Here is a 14,132-nt window from a genome sequence, read left to right as displayed (position 1 = left end):
TTCTATGTTGAGTTCAAAATTAGAATAGTTTGAGATTTCAAGAAAAATGTGTCGCGACTTTTGATTGGTCGCATATAACCAACTTAATAAAGGTTTGAGAAGAGAGATAAAGGAGTATCTCGCGGAGAAGGCGGAGAAGAAGGCGATGAGTACACTGTTAAGGCTAAGAACCTTGACAAGCGCATACCTTTCTCTCTCTCCATGGCGTGTCGTCAATGCACTACCTCATTTGGAGGCGTTTCACCTAGTTTATGTTTTTATTTTGATGATTTTGATTCAATATGTAGGAATTAGGGTTTGGATGTCAAATTTGGAGAAATCTGAAATTTGTAGTAGAGGAGAGAAAAAAAGATAATAACTATACAAGTTTGTTGGAAAATAATATAAAATTAAGTGATAATGATATCATTTCTATTATAAAGATATCAATTTTGTCTAATAAAGATAAGATATATAAAGAGTTGAAAATTATAATACAATAACGGAAAATGATACAAGTATTTTGAAAAATACATAAAATTGAGTAATGATGATATAAGTTTGTGTAATAATGACAAGATGTATAAAAAGTTGAAAAATAATAATGAAATAGGGAAATGATACAAGTTTGCTCAAAAGCGACATCAAAGTCAGTAACTGTAAACACAAATTTTAGATGTTTGCAAAATAGAATCAAAAGATGTGAACAAATGATAATCTAATTAATATAAAAATTTGAGTACAATCTCTAATATATATCCACTGATTCAATCTCCAAGAATGATTTGATTTTCTCAAACGAGGGCCTCCGAGCTTGATCTCCTTCAAGTATGGTTTCTAGAACAGAACGACTTTGATGCTTGTTGTTCTTCTTCTAGGTTGAATGATTTGATTTGGATTTGTAGACTGGGAGAGTTTCTGAACTCTGGAGCAGCTTTTTTCTCTCTATCCTATTAGTCTTCTGTTTTTCTCCCCTGGCAAATGAAGAGGAGCTCTCTATTTATAGAGTTAGGAGAACCCTATGGTTTCTACTTATCCTGCCTCCTGGGCCTCATGGACATAACCCACTTAAGAGTCCAATTTAGATTTAATGAGTCAATGACCCAACAATAAATAAATTAATTAAAAATAAGTCATGTTTGATAGTAAGCCCAAATTAATTAATTTAGATGATCACCCATTACAAAAAAGTCAATATTTGACTTCAAAACTTTAATAGGTCAATTAAATGTGTGACGTGGCATATGATAAAATATTCATGCCTATAGTAACAATAATATAAACATATATGAATAATGACATAAAAATATATTTAGAAATGACATTAAACAGTTTCAAAATGATATGAAACTCAGCAATAATGACAGACAACAATTATATTAGTTCTCACATGTCACATGTGAGATGTTGTTACACAATAAGTTATGGTGTAACATGTCACACCCAAAACGCACTATACCTACTTAGTAAGTTAATAACATTACTCATACTAGATTTAGGTTTTTTTAAAAGAGAAATTTCATTAATTGAAGGTCAAACGTTATCTACAATAGGTATTAAAGAAAAACAAGATACAATCAAACAATATCAAATCAAATTCGTCTTCGGAGAAACTATAATGAACCAGATCGAGAAATACAACGCAACCCCTTATATTTGCTGAACCAAACAACTATTGATGGAAAAGTCTATCAATGTGACATAGTTTTAAGATTGTTTTGAACTTTAACCAATAATATTTTTCCGTACCTGCAAACAAACTACACTCACAACTCTCATAGAGGAGAAAGATATCTCTATAATAAAGACTAAAATCTCAATACCAGAGTTCTAGAAAGTCTTATAAAGAAAAACTCATTTATTCAACAAAATAAGAAAATAAACTAAAATCTCTATTATCTAAGCCAAGGGGGGAGCTATCGTGTTTCCCTTGAAAAGACTTTTTAACCCTTCATTCAATAAAAAAGATTACTTATTAAGATTTTGAAAATTTTCTCAATCATAGCCCTTCCTAATTTAAAATATGTATATCAAAGGAAGTTCAAAGTAGTTAAAATAAACTTTCATAAAAATATGTGTATTGAAAGAAAAAAGTTTATGATTGAAGAATAAATTAACATAATTAAAGCAGTTTTCAAATCAATTACAAAATCAAAGACATAAAATTTTAATATTACCTAAACTTTGAAATGCAATAACAATATACCAACATCCATTAACAAGTAATAAAAATACCAAGAAATGAACTTCTTCATCAAGTAATTTTTATATCGATTTTTTCACCAAATACCCCCGACAAATCGCGAAATTCACCTTATACCCTCAATGTTTTAGATATTCACCATATACCCCTCAGTTTTCAAAACTGTGCACCATATACCCATTTTCTAACGGACGTCAAGTCGTCGTTAGCTTTATTTACGATATTGCCATTATTAACCTCTTACCCTAACTTCTAAACCTAATTCCTAACCCTAATCCCTAATCGTAATCTAACCTAATCTAACCCCTAACCCACCCCCACTCCCAACCCTTCCCCTCCACTCCAGCCCAGCCCCCACTGCCCCACCACCTCAGCCCCCCACTGCCCACCAGCCTGCAGCCCCCTGCAACCCCCTCCCATGTCAGACTCGCAAGCCCCCTTCCTTTCAAACCTGAAACCCCCCTCCCCCTGCCTCGCAACCCCCATGTCCCGCAACCCCCTCCCTCTGCCTCGCAACTCCCATATCCCGCAACCCCCTCCATCACAACCCCCTGCCCTGCAACTCCTTCCCTCGCAAACCCATCTGAAATCGAATAACCCATTTTCGACAGACCCGCAACTCCTTTCTCCCTTCAGGCCCGCAACCCATTTTTGACAAACCCATTTTCGAAAAAAAAAATCGAAATTTGAAGGGGAGGGGGAGAAGGGTTGCGCAATTGCAAGGGAAGGGGAGGGGAGGGGTTGCGCGATTCAGCAGTGGAAGGAGAAGGGGAAGGGAAAGGGGAGGGGGGAGGCGGGGGCAGTTACGCGATTCAGAAGAGGAAGGGGAAGGGGAGGGGGGATTCGAGGGTGGTGGGGAAGGGGGCTTCGGGGGTGGTGGGGAGGAGAGGCTTCGAGGGTGGTGGGGAGGGAGGCTGCGGTAGTGGAGTGGAGGGAGGGGGGTGGAGCTGGGGTGAAGGGGAGGGAAAAAGGGAGGTTGGGCGGGCTGACAGAGGGTGGGGGCAGGGCTGGGGTGGAGGGGAAAGGGTGGGGTGGGGTGGGGTGGGGTGGGGTGGGTTAGGAGTTAGATTAGGTTAGATTATGATTAGGGATTAGGGTTAGGAATTAGGTTTAAAACTTAGGGTTAGGGGTTAATAATGACAATATTGTGAATAAAGCTAACGGCGACTTAACGTCCGTTAGAAAATGGGTATATGGTGCACAGTTTTGAAAACTCAGGAGTATATGGTGAATATCTGAAAAATTGAGGGTATATGGTGAATTTCGCGATTTGTCGGGGGTATTTGGTGAAAAAATTGTTTTTATATTTTGTATTTACACCACATGATATTTAGTTAGAATTAGAACTAATGATGATTGTAAATTACATCCTTCAAAATTGCATTTAGATGACATTTAATAATAATTGCTAAAATAAAATCATCCATGACAATACTAACTGATGAAGAAGGGATAGGGGAGAAAAGGGGGGCGACTAGAGAAAAAAATTAGGTTTATGGAGAAGAGAAAATGAATTACTAGCTCTAGATATTTGTATAAATTATCATGGAAAAATGTTATTTATCAAACTACTTTTGACAAAATATGTATAAAAGCTTAAATTAATGATTGAAGTACGTGAATAGTTTTTTTTTCAAGGGAAGTACATGAATAGTTTTATTTATACTCTATCATAGATGAAATTTCTCTTTTTCACTAGCTCATAAGTCATTATTTACTCAGAGGGTAGATTAAGTGTTTTTTTTTTTTATATTTCCTTTGTGTTTGATGATCTTGTTCTTCAATCTTCTTAACTACTTGACGTGTCGTGGCTCCCTATGGACCAACTGTCAACTTTGCGCTTCACAAAACACAAAGAAGAGATACTGTTACCAGTTACTCTCTATTTCCTTGAAAGAAAAAGAACAAGAGAATACTGTTAACACCAACTACTACACATATAATTTAGTCAGTTAACATAACAATGGCATTATCTTGTGTGACTCTCTCCAAGTCTTTGCCACCAAATAATTCAATCAGAATACTTCCCATTTCTCTTCTTTCTACATCATCAAACATTCAATTTTCAACATTTCAAAACCTCTCAAAAAGGCCACTTTCTGAGCAATACATAAAAAAGCCAAGTAGTAGTATTAAAACTCAAGTGTCATTCTTTCCTGCCTTCTTAACTAAAGGCAAAGATGCTAAAACTCTTAAGCTGGACCTTCTTGAGGCTATTCAACCACTTGATAGAGGAGCTGATGCCACCCCTGAGGACCAGGAGATAATTGAACAGGTTGGTTTTTTTTATTAAGAATATATTTCGTCTCGTCTATTATAAAATTGCAATGTTTTGACTTTTACGCTATTTATTTTATATCCGAACTTTGTCCAATTCAGAACCATTCTACATGTTTTTTTGGTACATACCATAAACAAGTACTATATCTAGTGAAATAAACAAAGTACATTTATTCGATAAAGTAGTGTATATCGGAACCAAGAACATTTAATGTCTACAATTGGATAATTTTTTTTAAAAAGGTAAGGAAAAAGAGGGAGAATTAGGAGCCCTCCGCGAGGGGAACTCCTAATTCATCGTTTACAAGGATAGGATTTAGGGCGGAGTTGAAACAATTATCAAAATAGAAACAGAATCAACTAAATGACCAACATTTGCAATCTAGTCGGCTGTTTGCTTTTATGTAAATGTGCCTGATGCCTGGTGAACGATTTGAGAAGAGAGCGAATGTCTTGAATGATGTGAGTGAGCTATTTGCCATGAATCTTCCTAGAGGCCTTGAAATATGATCTATAATCAGATCATATTTTAGGTTTTTATGTAGTACTAGTTTTTGTGTATAAATACTACCTTTTATAATCAATATACTATTTCTGAACATACCCCAAAAAATTGTTCTTCACATTATGTTCAGAAGAGTTCTGATTTCACTATTTCTCATTCATATCCTTATTTTATATGTAAAATTAATGTCATCATGTTAGTACTATATTGTTAAGATTTATTTTTTATTTAAGTCTGAAACTTCCATCTGCTTAACGCAAAATGCAGTTCCCTACCATTTTCAATTCATATAATCATAACCCAATTACCCCAGTAAAGAAGCTTCAATTGTACTACATGTTGCCATAAACGTCTTGTTGTGTTGAGATTCATAAGCTAATGACAAAATTAAATTGACAGAAAAATAAGGGTTATGCTCAATTAATCTCCTAGATACATATGGGAAGTAGATCAAGTGACATTTTGGTAATAAAAACGAGCACAGTATGGAGTCGAAATGATTGAGTATATGGTCTATGAGGTTGTTATGCTCTTTTCCTTTTTTGGAAAATTGGATTTCCAAAAGCACGTATATTTAGGTGCTGAATATGCAGTAACAGATATCGAACATACAATAGCATATTTGAGATATGTTTTCCTTAGTTAATCTAGGAGATGGAAGCGCGCATTTAGAGAACCATAGTTGCCAAAGGTTTGTGAGGAGTAGAGATATAGGTCGTTAATGTGGCTGTGAGTATTAATTAGTTTTAGTTGTTAGTGGAGAGTCTTGTAAAAATTAAGTGCAAGGATAGTGAATTTCTTTAAATTTGTCTAATCTCTATCTTTATTTCTGGTGTTCATAAGCTCACCCGCAAGCTCGAAGCAGTGAATCCAACCAAACAACCACTCAAGTCTGATTTACTGGATGGGAAATGGGAGCTCATTTACACTACCTCTAAATCAATCTTACAAACTCAGGTTATATGATATCTCATTCAGTTCATTTTCTTTTATGTACTGTGCAATGTATCACATATGTGCTCAATGTTACTCTTGTTGCCATTGTACCGTACAGTTGCTTGCTCTAACTCCTGCTTCTTTTATTGCGCTAAAATTATGCAATAGTTTTTTTGTCGGATATTGTAGTAAAGATTTTTGCCGCTGCATGTGGTGATACTTTCGTGAATCAGATGCCAAAATTATATCTAACACATCACGCATGAGGTTCAATGTTTTTTCGGTCCAGGTGGTGGCCCAATTAATGATGAAATGGTTAGATTACCCCCTTCAGAAGCTTTAGCTAATCAAGCCCATTACTCGGAACAAAACGTGTACATTATAACTGAAATAGCCCTCATCAGTTCAACAAGTACAAAACTGTCACAAGAGTAGGCCTATAAAACTCACACCTGTGGCACAAAGTACATGTTTTTTTTTCAAACTTGCAACGAATGGGTGTTCTTGCCTCTATGGACCAACCTGGGGCAGTTCACTTTCTCTTGGACACATCTTCAAAGATACCCCTCCAATCTGCTAGTAAGGCCACTTTTAGCTCAGCAATCCCCAAACACCTTGATAAACTTTTATTTCCGAAACAGATAAATTATGGCCTATGATTCTAGGGCGAACAATTGGAAAATAAGCAAGTATCTATTATATGCCAATTTCCATGCAATCAATCTGTAGTCAGTAAATGTCTACAGCCTATACTCTATAGTTTTTGAAGGGGAAGTAGTACTTACTATAAGGCTGCGGTTTTCGAAAGCTGATTCGAGATTTTGCTAGTGCCTAGCTTGAAACGAGCTTGAAATTCCTGCTTAAAACAGTAATTCGGGCTTTTCCTGTTCATGCATGTATGCAGTTTATAAGTTGTTCCTCTATTTTTATCTTGACAGAGACCTAAGATCTTAAGATCAAGACGCAACTACCAAGCAATTAATGTGGACACCCTTCGGGCTCAGAACAACGAAACCTGGCCATTTTTTAACCAGGTAATATTGTTGCCTTTTGTTATATGTGCCGTAATACAAGTTATACTGGCGTAATGTTTTGAGTAGTTAGCTGTAAGTGTTATTGTCTATGAGCTCATCCCACTGTTTACCTCATTTTGCAACTGATGAGGGCCAGCTAAGGTTAGATTATTGCTATGAAATCCTCAAGGCTGAAAATTTACTTCCTCAGGGCACTGCACTTGCTTGTCATATATGCTATTTTCTTATAGAGGGCCTGTCATGTTGCTTGATTTCTGTCATCTTTCAAGCTGTTGATGCATCTTTATGCTTACATGGATATCTTTCAGGTCACAGCTGACCTCACTCCGGTAAATCCAAGAAAAGTAGCTGTGAAATTTGATTACTTCAAAATTGGAGGGCTGGTAATTTTTCCAATTATTATGATGTATAATGTAGTACTGGTGTTCTATTGAATTTTTGCAGAGAAACAGTGAAATCGAGGTGCTGATTCTTTTGATTAAGAACATGCTTTCATAAATTGTGCACCTATCTTCATTTACTTAATATAGAAGTTTGCATTAGCATCTATATATGAGCTTATTATTTTTCCTTCACATTGTTTATTTGAGCAAGAATTGTGATACGTGTTAGAGATCCATGAAGAAAAAGACAAGTTTGAGTTGCTAGCTTGTAAATTGTATAATATATAAGGGCTGGAATCACCATTGGATTAAGTTGCATCTACTTACTGAATCACTGTTATCAGTTTAGATCCTTCTTGCTTGCTGAATCTTGTGTGATGGACCAAATTTCTCTTTACCCTTTGAAGATTTCTTGAGATACTGTTACCATCAAAGTCCGACTTTTATGTTGACATCATCACCTCATTGTTAAAGTTTTAAGCCCACGTGGCTTGAAATGTGGCAAATCTCTTATGTAAAACCTAGTCCTCTTAACTAGTGAGTAGTGCCAATTTTTTTTCTTTACTAGAATATAAATGCACCTCTGTAATGAGATTATTATGTATGCTATGTTGTGTTTTCTAGTCAAGCGTGGTTAATCATAATTTTCCTTTTCAGATACCTGTTAAGGCACCAGATACTGCTCGTGGTTCATTGGAATTCACTTACTTAGATGAAGATTTACGGTATGTTTTGCAGGGAACTCTGTAGTTTGTACATTATACATGCAGCATATATACGTGTAGATACTCAATATGAAATAGAAAACTGTAATTATTTAACAAGAATAGGATTCAAATTCATTGCAGGGTAACTCTAAGTATGTTTAATTTTTAAAATTGTAAGTTCTTTGCATTATGACTTGTGTTATTTACTTCTTTTATAAATAGAGACTAGAGTCACTCAGCATATTATTTGATTTTGAACTCTGTGTTCTTTTTACCTAGAAAAGTTGCTGGAAAAGGTCATGTTCTTTTAATTGAACGATATGTTCTTGTCGGGAAGCACGATGAACATTGCGAACCCTTTGTGCATCTTCAAAATTGCGCCAGCAGAAAGGAAAAACCCGATAAATAGTCATGTAGTAAAAATAATTTAAATACTCAGGTCTTCCATTAGAACTTAATTACATTAGCTTTTATTGTAAAGGCAATTCAACAAAGCTCCTCAACCCTTGCCTATATGAGTATATGACACGATTTGATCAAATTCATTTTAAGTGGTGTTTGCTTGAGTATGATCAGTTGCAAGTTTTGTGTTCCATGTCATTTGGAGTAAATTTCACCAATAATATTAGAACCAGTTCGAGCTATATGCTGCTGTGATTTTCCCTTTCCTTGGTTTTGTGCGCAGATATAAACAGTTGCCTTCTGATTGAAATAAGTTGAGATTCTGACCGTCTTATAGTCTCTTGTTCTGCTTTATTATGCTGGTTTGTAGCTAATGAAAGGGTGTTACCGTCTCTGCAGAGTATCAAGAGGAGACAAAGGAAACTTGTTTATCTTGAAAATGGTTGATCGGTCATACAGGATTCCAAGTTGACAACCAAATGTATGACTGTCAACTGATCTTATGTCTCTGGCTTATGAGCCAGATCAGAACTTTCCTTGTGGTGCTTTACTGGGAGATTGTCAAGAAACCAATATCCCCAAGCAGTACAGGAGTATTTTTGTTTTAATACAAATATATACAAATAAATTAAAGCTCAGATTGAAAAGTGTTACTGAAATACTGTACATTACAGTCATATAAGCTTGTATTCTGCACTGTATGGAACTTGTATATTCTCAACTGTCTAACCTGGAATTCAATGACTGATTTGAGTTTTTAGTTTTCTCTAGGTGTTGTCTAGAATTATGTCAATAATTATATGACTGAATTCTTCTGGGTGCTTTGGCATCATGTATCAGATACAATCATATAATAATACCTTGTACTTCAAATAACAGCAAGAGATTAGGCAAGTTAAATATTTTTTTTTTACTATTGAAATTGACTGTATTCCCCTTCATATGTAACAGTCATAAATGGACTGCTATCTTGGTCCTACCAATTTTTGTTTGATGTGGCAGTTCTATTAGCTTTGTTGCACACTCTTGTCAGGACTCACTTATGTGAAAAATAGCCTCAAAGAGCACAGATGTGGCAATGTTTAGATAAGATTGAATGTTCATGCTAGTGTTTAGATGTAATAATTTGGGTTAAACATGCTAATTCTTGATTTCTGATAATATCGGAGTGAAAAAGTATCATGTATGGAACAAGATGGGTAGTAAAACAAATTCTATAAGGTTAAGGTTGTGTTTGGTTTGAAGGAAAACATTTTGAGTTGAGTTAATATACGTGGAAACTAGAAAGACACACTTTAATAGATATTAGATTTTAAACAAAAACTTCATTCTTTTGGTTCCCTTTCGGAAAAATTAGAATACAAAGAAAATGGGAGATGGAGGAGGGATATGAAATTTGCTAAACTAATCGAAAAAAATAATAAATAATTAAAGATAAAAGGGGTTTGGTGTCCCATTTTTTTAATACGTTGTTTTCCAATAAAAAATAGTGGAATTTGGGATGATTATTCAATAGATACAAACTATAACTATTGAAATTTTAACTCTTTATTTTATAGACTAATCTTGTCCATTAATTCAATTAAATCTTAAAAATATAGGAAAATAGAGAAAAGACTAATTTCAATTTAAAAAAATGAAAACAAAGATTTGCGGAGTATTATTACTTTATTTCCTTAGATTTTTTTGGTAACCATCGACCAAAGATATACAGATTTTAATATACAATTTTTTTGAACGTAAAAATGTGAATCATAAAGTCAACCTGATGAATGATGTGGATCTAAAACTAAAAATAAATGGTTCAAATTACACAAATTAATAGTGGTTACAATTATATTGTAGCTAGCCATTGTAAAATTGTCCTAGAATTTTTTATTTTTTTTTTGATGATTTTCAATATTTCTAATTCAAGAACATGTTATAGCAACTAAAAGATCACAAATATCTAAGGATGAGGAGCTAGCTCATGTGGTAGAGCACTCCCCTCTGATCCTTGAGGTTAGGGGTTCGATCCTTACCCCTAGCGCCCTTGGGCTGACTTAATTTCCCAATCAAACAAAAAAAAAAAAAAAAAAAGATCACATATATCTTTGCTTTTTTGTTCTTTACAATATAGTATCTGATAGATACAACTACCAAAAAAGAGAAGGGCCAGAAATGTATTGCATCTGTAGCACTTGGTGAAGAGTTACCAAAGGCCATTCCTCCTAGACTTGAGCCTGAGCCTGAGCCCAGATGTTCTCATGCAGCTAAGAAATAAAAATGTTTACGCTACTAAAACCATATACAGTATACTTGGTGATGGTTGTGAATCTCCTAGTCCTAGGTTTAGTCTCAAAGACAAGCCTTGCTACTGTGCCTGATGAGGGTGTGGCTAGTTCTCATATTGCCTTTGCTCTTGCACCCTCAAATAGCTAATGTTCTCTTTCACCACCTGCGCGCGCCGCCTTGGGCAGGCTGTCTCATCATTTTTAGGCCAAGATCAAGGAGCTGCCGAATGTGTTGGTTGGCAAAAAGTTGAGCAGGAAAAAACCTCTTTCCTTACGAGGTAGCATTGCGTAACCTCTTCAAAGTTTGGACTTTGGACTACTATTACAAGTACAAAATAATTGGTGTCTTTTGCGTGCTTCTCAAACACATTCCAAGCTCTATTTGCCACAACACTTGAAAAATTGATGTGAAACGAGATTCACCAATTCGAGCTCGAAAATTCCTGTATATGTGAAGGAAGCTGAGAGAGTAAGAGGTTTATAGAGTGTAAGCTAAGTCAGGAGACTGGCAGTTGTGTTAAATTGTCATAGAATTTGACAGTATACGTAACAACTTAATCCATCTCACTTTGTTAGTTAGTGTCCTCTTTAATTTACAGTAAGAATCCGGTGAATAAATTTAAGTTTCCTAAGCATACTTAACTTAGTGTCTTCCGAGTTATATAAGGATTAGAATAACATAGTGCCTTGTGTATCAAGTGCAGCTTATATATATGTATATATATGTATATATATGTATATATATGTATGTATGTATATGTATGTGTATATATATATGTGTATATATATATATATACTACGAAGTACGAACATAATTATTGCATTATATTTACCTCCTCCTATCCGTTCATCCCTAGTTCCATCCGAGCTACAACAACAATTTTGCTTAGCTTCACGCCATTAAAGCCAACGTCGTCGTAAAAATTAGCGCAGCTGTTTAGTTTTTCTGTGGTGGTGATATAAGGTATGAATCTATTCTTGAATTCCCTTAATTATCAATGCAAGTTCTATTTTTTCAATTTTAATGATCTTTGTTTGTTAAATTTTTGTGTTCTTTTTGTTAGTTTTAGGACTTTCGTTATCTTTCTTTATAATATGTTTGTGTCGACTTATTCTACTTGTTAGTTTTTGAGTTTTGATGATAATTTGCTAATATTGACGTTGATTTAAGTTAGTTCAGTTTTTCATTACTTGGTCGATAATAATCTGATTCTTTATTAGAGTTAAAAACTTTCCTTGTGTTTTTTATTTTGTTAATCACGTACACTATGTTAAAGAAAAGTGCAAAGTTACTTGTCTCTTATCATGGGTCATTTCAGTTTTTTTAAGAATTAGATTAATGTTTATATACTCATGTATTCTTAGACAATAACCTTAGATGATAAGTTTTTGTCATGTTTTATGTTACTGATCTGGTTTGTATTCACTAAGAACGAACAGTGGCACGTTAATAAAGTTTTTATGTATCTTAAATATTACTTCTTATTCCATTATTCTTATTTTATTTAGTTGATATTTTGCAGCAACATGGAAGAAACTCCATCCTTACTATACATGAATTTCGGATTCAACGATGACGTAAACAAGATTGTTTCGAATCTAACTACTATTAGTCGCTCATGCTTTCATCTCTCATTCATGCACAACAAATGTATCGAATGCCACAAATCAATATGTGTTAGAGATATATTAGGATACTAAAGATATGATAAATATCTTTAGGATATATTAGTAGTTAGGATATTAATTATCTTAGGGAAATATTATCTTATGATTTATTTCAGATAAGTATTAAGAATAATATATCTTCTGGAGATGGTTTCCGGATAGGATTTTCTATGTACTCCTATATATATTGTAGTCATCGTTCATTATTGAACACACCTTAATAAAATTATATTGTTTCTCTCCTCTCATAAACTTGTCATGGTATCAAGAGCCGGTTAGATTTTAGGATCGTCTACAAAACTTTTCTCCCTACCGGTGGGTTAGAAACTTAAACCTATCGGTGGGATTTATTGTGTGAATGGGTGATGAAGGTGCTGCATAATCAATCATAGTGCATCAAGCGTCTCCGTGATGTTAAGTATGTTAGGAGTTGGGATTGGATTTCTTCTTGGTGGCGCACAAGAAAGCTCAGCAGTCAACACTATTGGTTTAATTTTTTTTTATTTTTTTTTCAAAAAAAAAAAAAAAAAAAAATTGGCTCTCCCTATGTTCGCGGGAGGGAAACAGAAGAAAAGTGATAGAAAGAGAACGATGTTTTCCGTGGATTGATATATATGTGATAAGAGATTCGAAAAGAATGGCGTCCCTCGTATACTTAACGGGTTCGAAAAGAATGGGGTTCCCGTTTTGCTGAAATATTTGGTGAGATCGAAAAGAATGGCGTTCTCATCAAGAAAAAAAAATTATTTGCAGGTTCGAAGAGAATGGCGTCCCTGTTTGACTGACGATTGATGGATTCGAAAAGATTGACGTTTTCATCTTCAAGAAAAAGAAAATTACGGGTTCGAGAAGAATTGTCGTTCCCGATTTATTGAAATATTTGGTGAGTTCGAAAAAAATTGGCGTTCTCATCAAAAAGAAGAAAAAATTTGGCAGGTTCGAAAAGAATGACGTTCCCAACAATATATCTATTTAATTTGATTTGACTTAATTTTTTTGTTTCTCCAATCGCAACGTTCGTATTACTGCTGTTGCGATTGTGGGAGGGTGTTAGAGATATATTAGGATACTAAAGATATGATAAATATCTTTAGGATATATTAGTAGTTAGGATATTAATTATCTTAGGGAAATATTATCTTATGATTTATTTCAGATAAGTATTAAGAATAATATATCTTCTGGAGATGGTTTCCGGATAAGAGTTTCTATATACTCCTATATATATTGTAGTCATCGTTCATTATTGAACACACCTTAATAAAATCATATTGTTTCTCTCCTCTCATAAACTTGTCAATATGGGAGTGCGGTAATCCGGCCACCATATACCTCAGCTGCATCAACGTTGACTTTAGCCTCACTTTGGAAACGCTCCCATCGAGACGCTCACATGCGAAGGCTCTTCAAGGGCAAGAAGCTCCATCTTGTTCTGGACTTAGACCATACACTTATCCATGCAAGAGAGATCAAGAAACTCAAACTTACTTAAAAATATAGAAAGTATCAAATCAATGAAAGATGTGTTGGAAACTTCGGACGGTCAATTTATAGTGAATATTAGGCCGGGTGCTAAGCAACTTAGTTTCATGTCTGAACTATCAATATTGTCAGAGATATATTAGGATACTAAAGATATGGATCATATCTTTAATATCCTAATATATCTCTAACAAATATACACCATGGGTACTCGACACTACGCACACCAAATTCTTGAAAAGCTCGTTGATTCAGAGAAGGGAACACGGATATCGATGTT

General features: G+C 34.7%; 1 protein-coding gene across 1 annotated transcript; it reads left to right on the top strand.

Moving 5' to 3' along the window:
- Window positions 1-4,023: 4,023 nt before the first annotated feature.
- LOC104883163 (probable plastid-lipid-associated protein 4, chloroplastic) lies at window positions 4,024-9,305 on the top strand. Its single transcript, XM_010667633.4, has 6 exons — window positions 4,024-4,457; window positions 5,811-5,924; window positions 6,842-6,937; window positions 7,246-7,320; window positions 7,978-8,045; window positions 8,829-9,305. Exons 1-6 carry the CDS (start codon window positions 4,146-4,148, stop codon window positions 8,899-8,901), a joined length of 738 nt encoding a protein of 245 aa, XP_010665935.1. The 5' UTR covers window positions 4,024-4,145; the 3' UTR covers window positions 8,902-9,305.
- The last annotated feature ends 4,827 nt before the right edge of the window (window positions 9,306-14,132 follow it).

This window comes from Beta vulgaris, chromosome 9 (assembly GCF_026745355.1).
Source record: "Beta vulgaris subsp. vulgaris cultivar EL10 chromosome 9, EL10.2, whole genome shotgun sequence".
Lineage (NCBI taxonomy): Eukaryota > Viridiplantae > Streptophyta > Magnoliopsida > Caryophyllales > Amaranthaceae > Beta > Beta vulgaris.
Note: the sequence above shows the minus strand (reverse complement) of the source record. Positions and strands in the feature narration are given on the sequence as shown.

Excerpts from the sequence above, each read along its gene's own strand:
- LOC104883163 (XM_010667633.4), top strand. The coding sequence starts at position 4,146 with ATGGCATTATCTTGTGTGACTCTCTCCAAGTCTTTGCCACCAAATAAT. Across the intron at positions 7,321-7,977 it reads ACTTCAAAATTGGAGGGCTG|ATACCTGTTAAGGCACCAGA; the intron begins GTAATTTTTCCA and ends TTTCCTTTTCAG. Across the intron at positions 8,046-8,828 it reads TACTTAGATGAAGATTTACG|AGTATCAAGAGGAGACAAAG; the intron begins GTATGTTTTGCA and ends CCGTCTCTGCAG.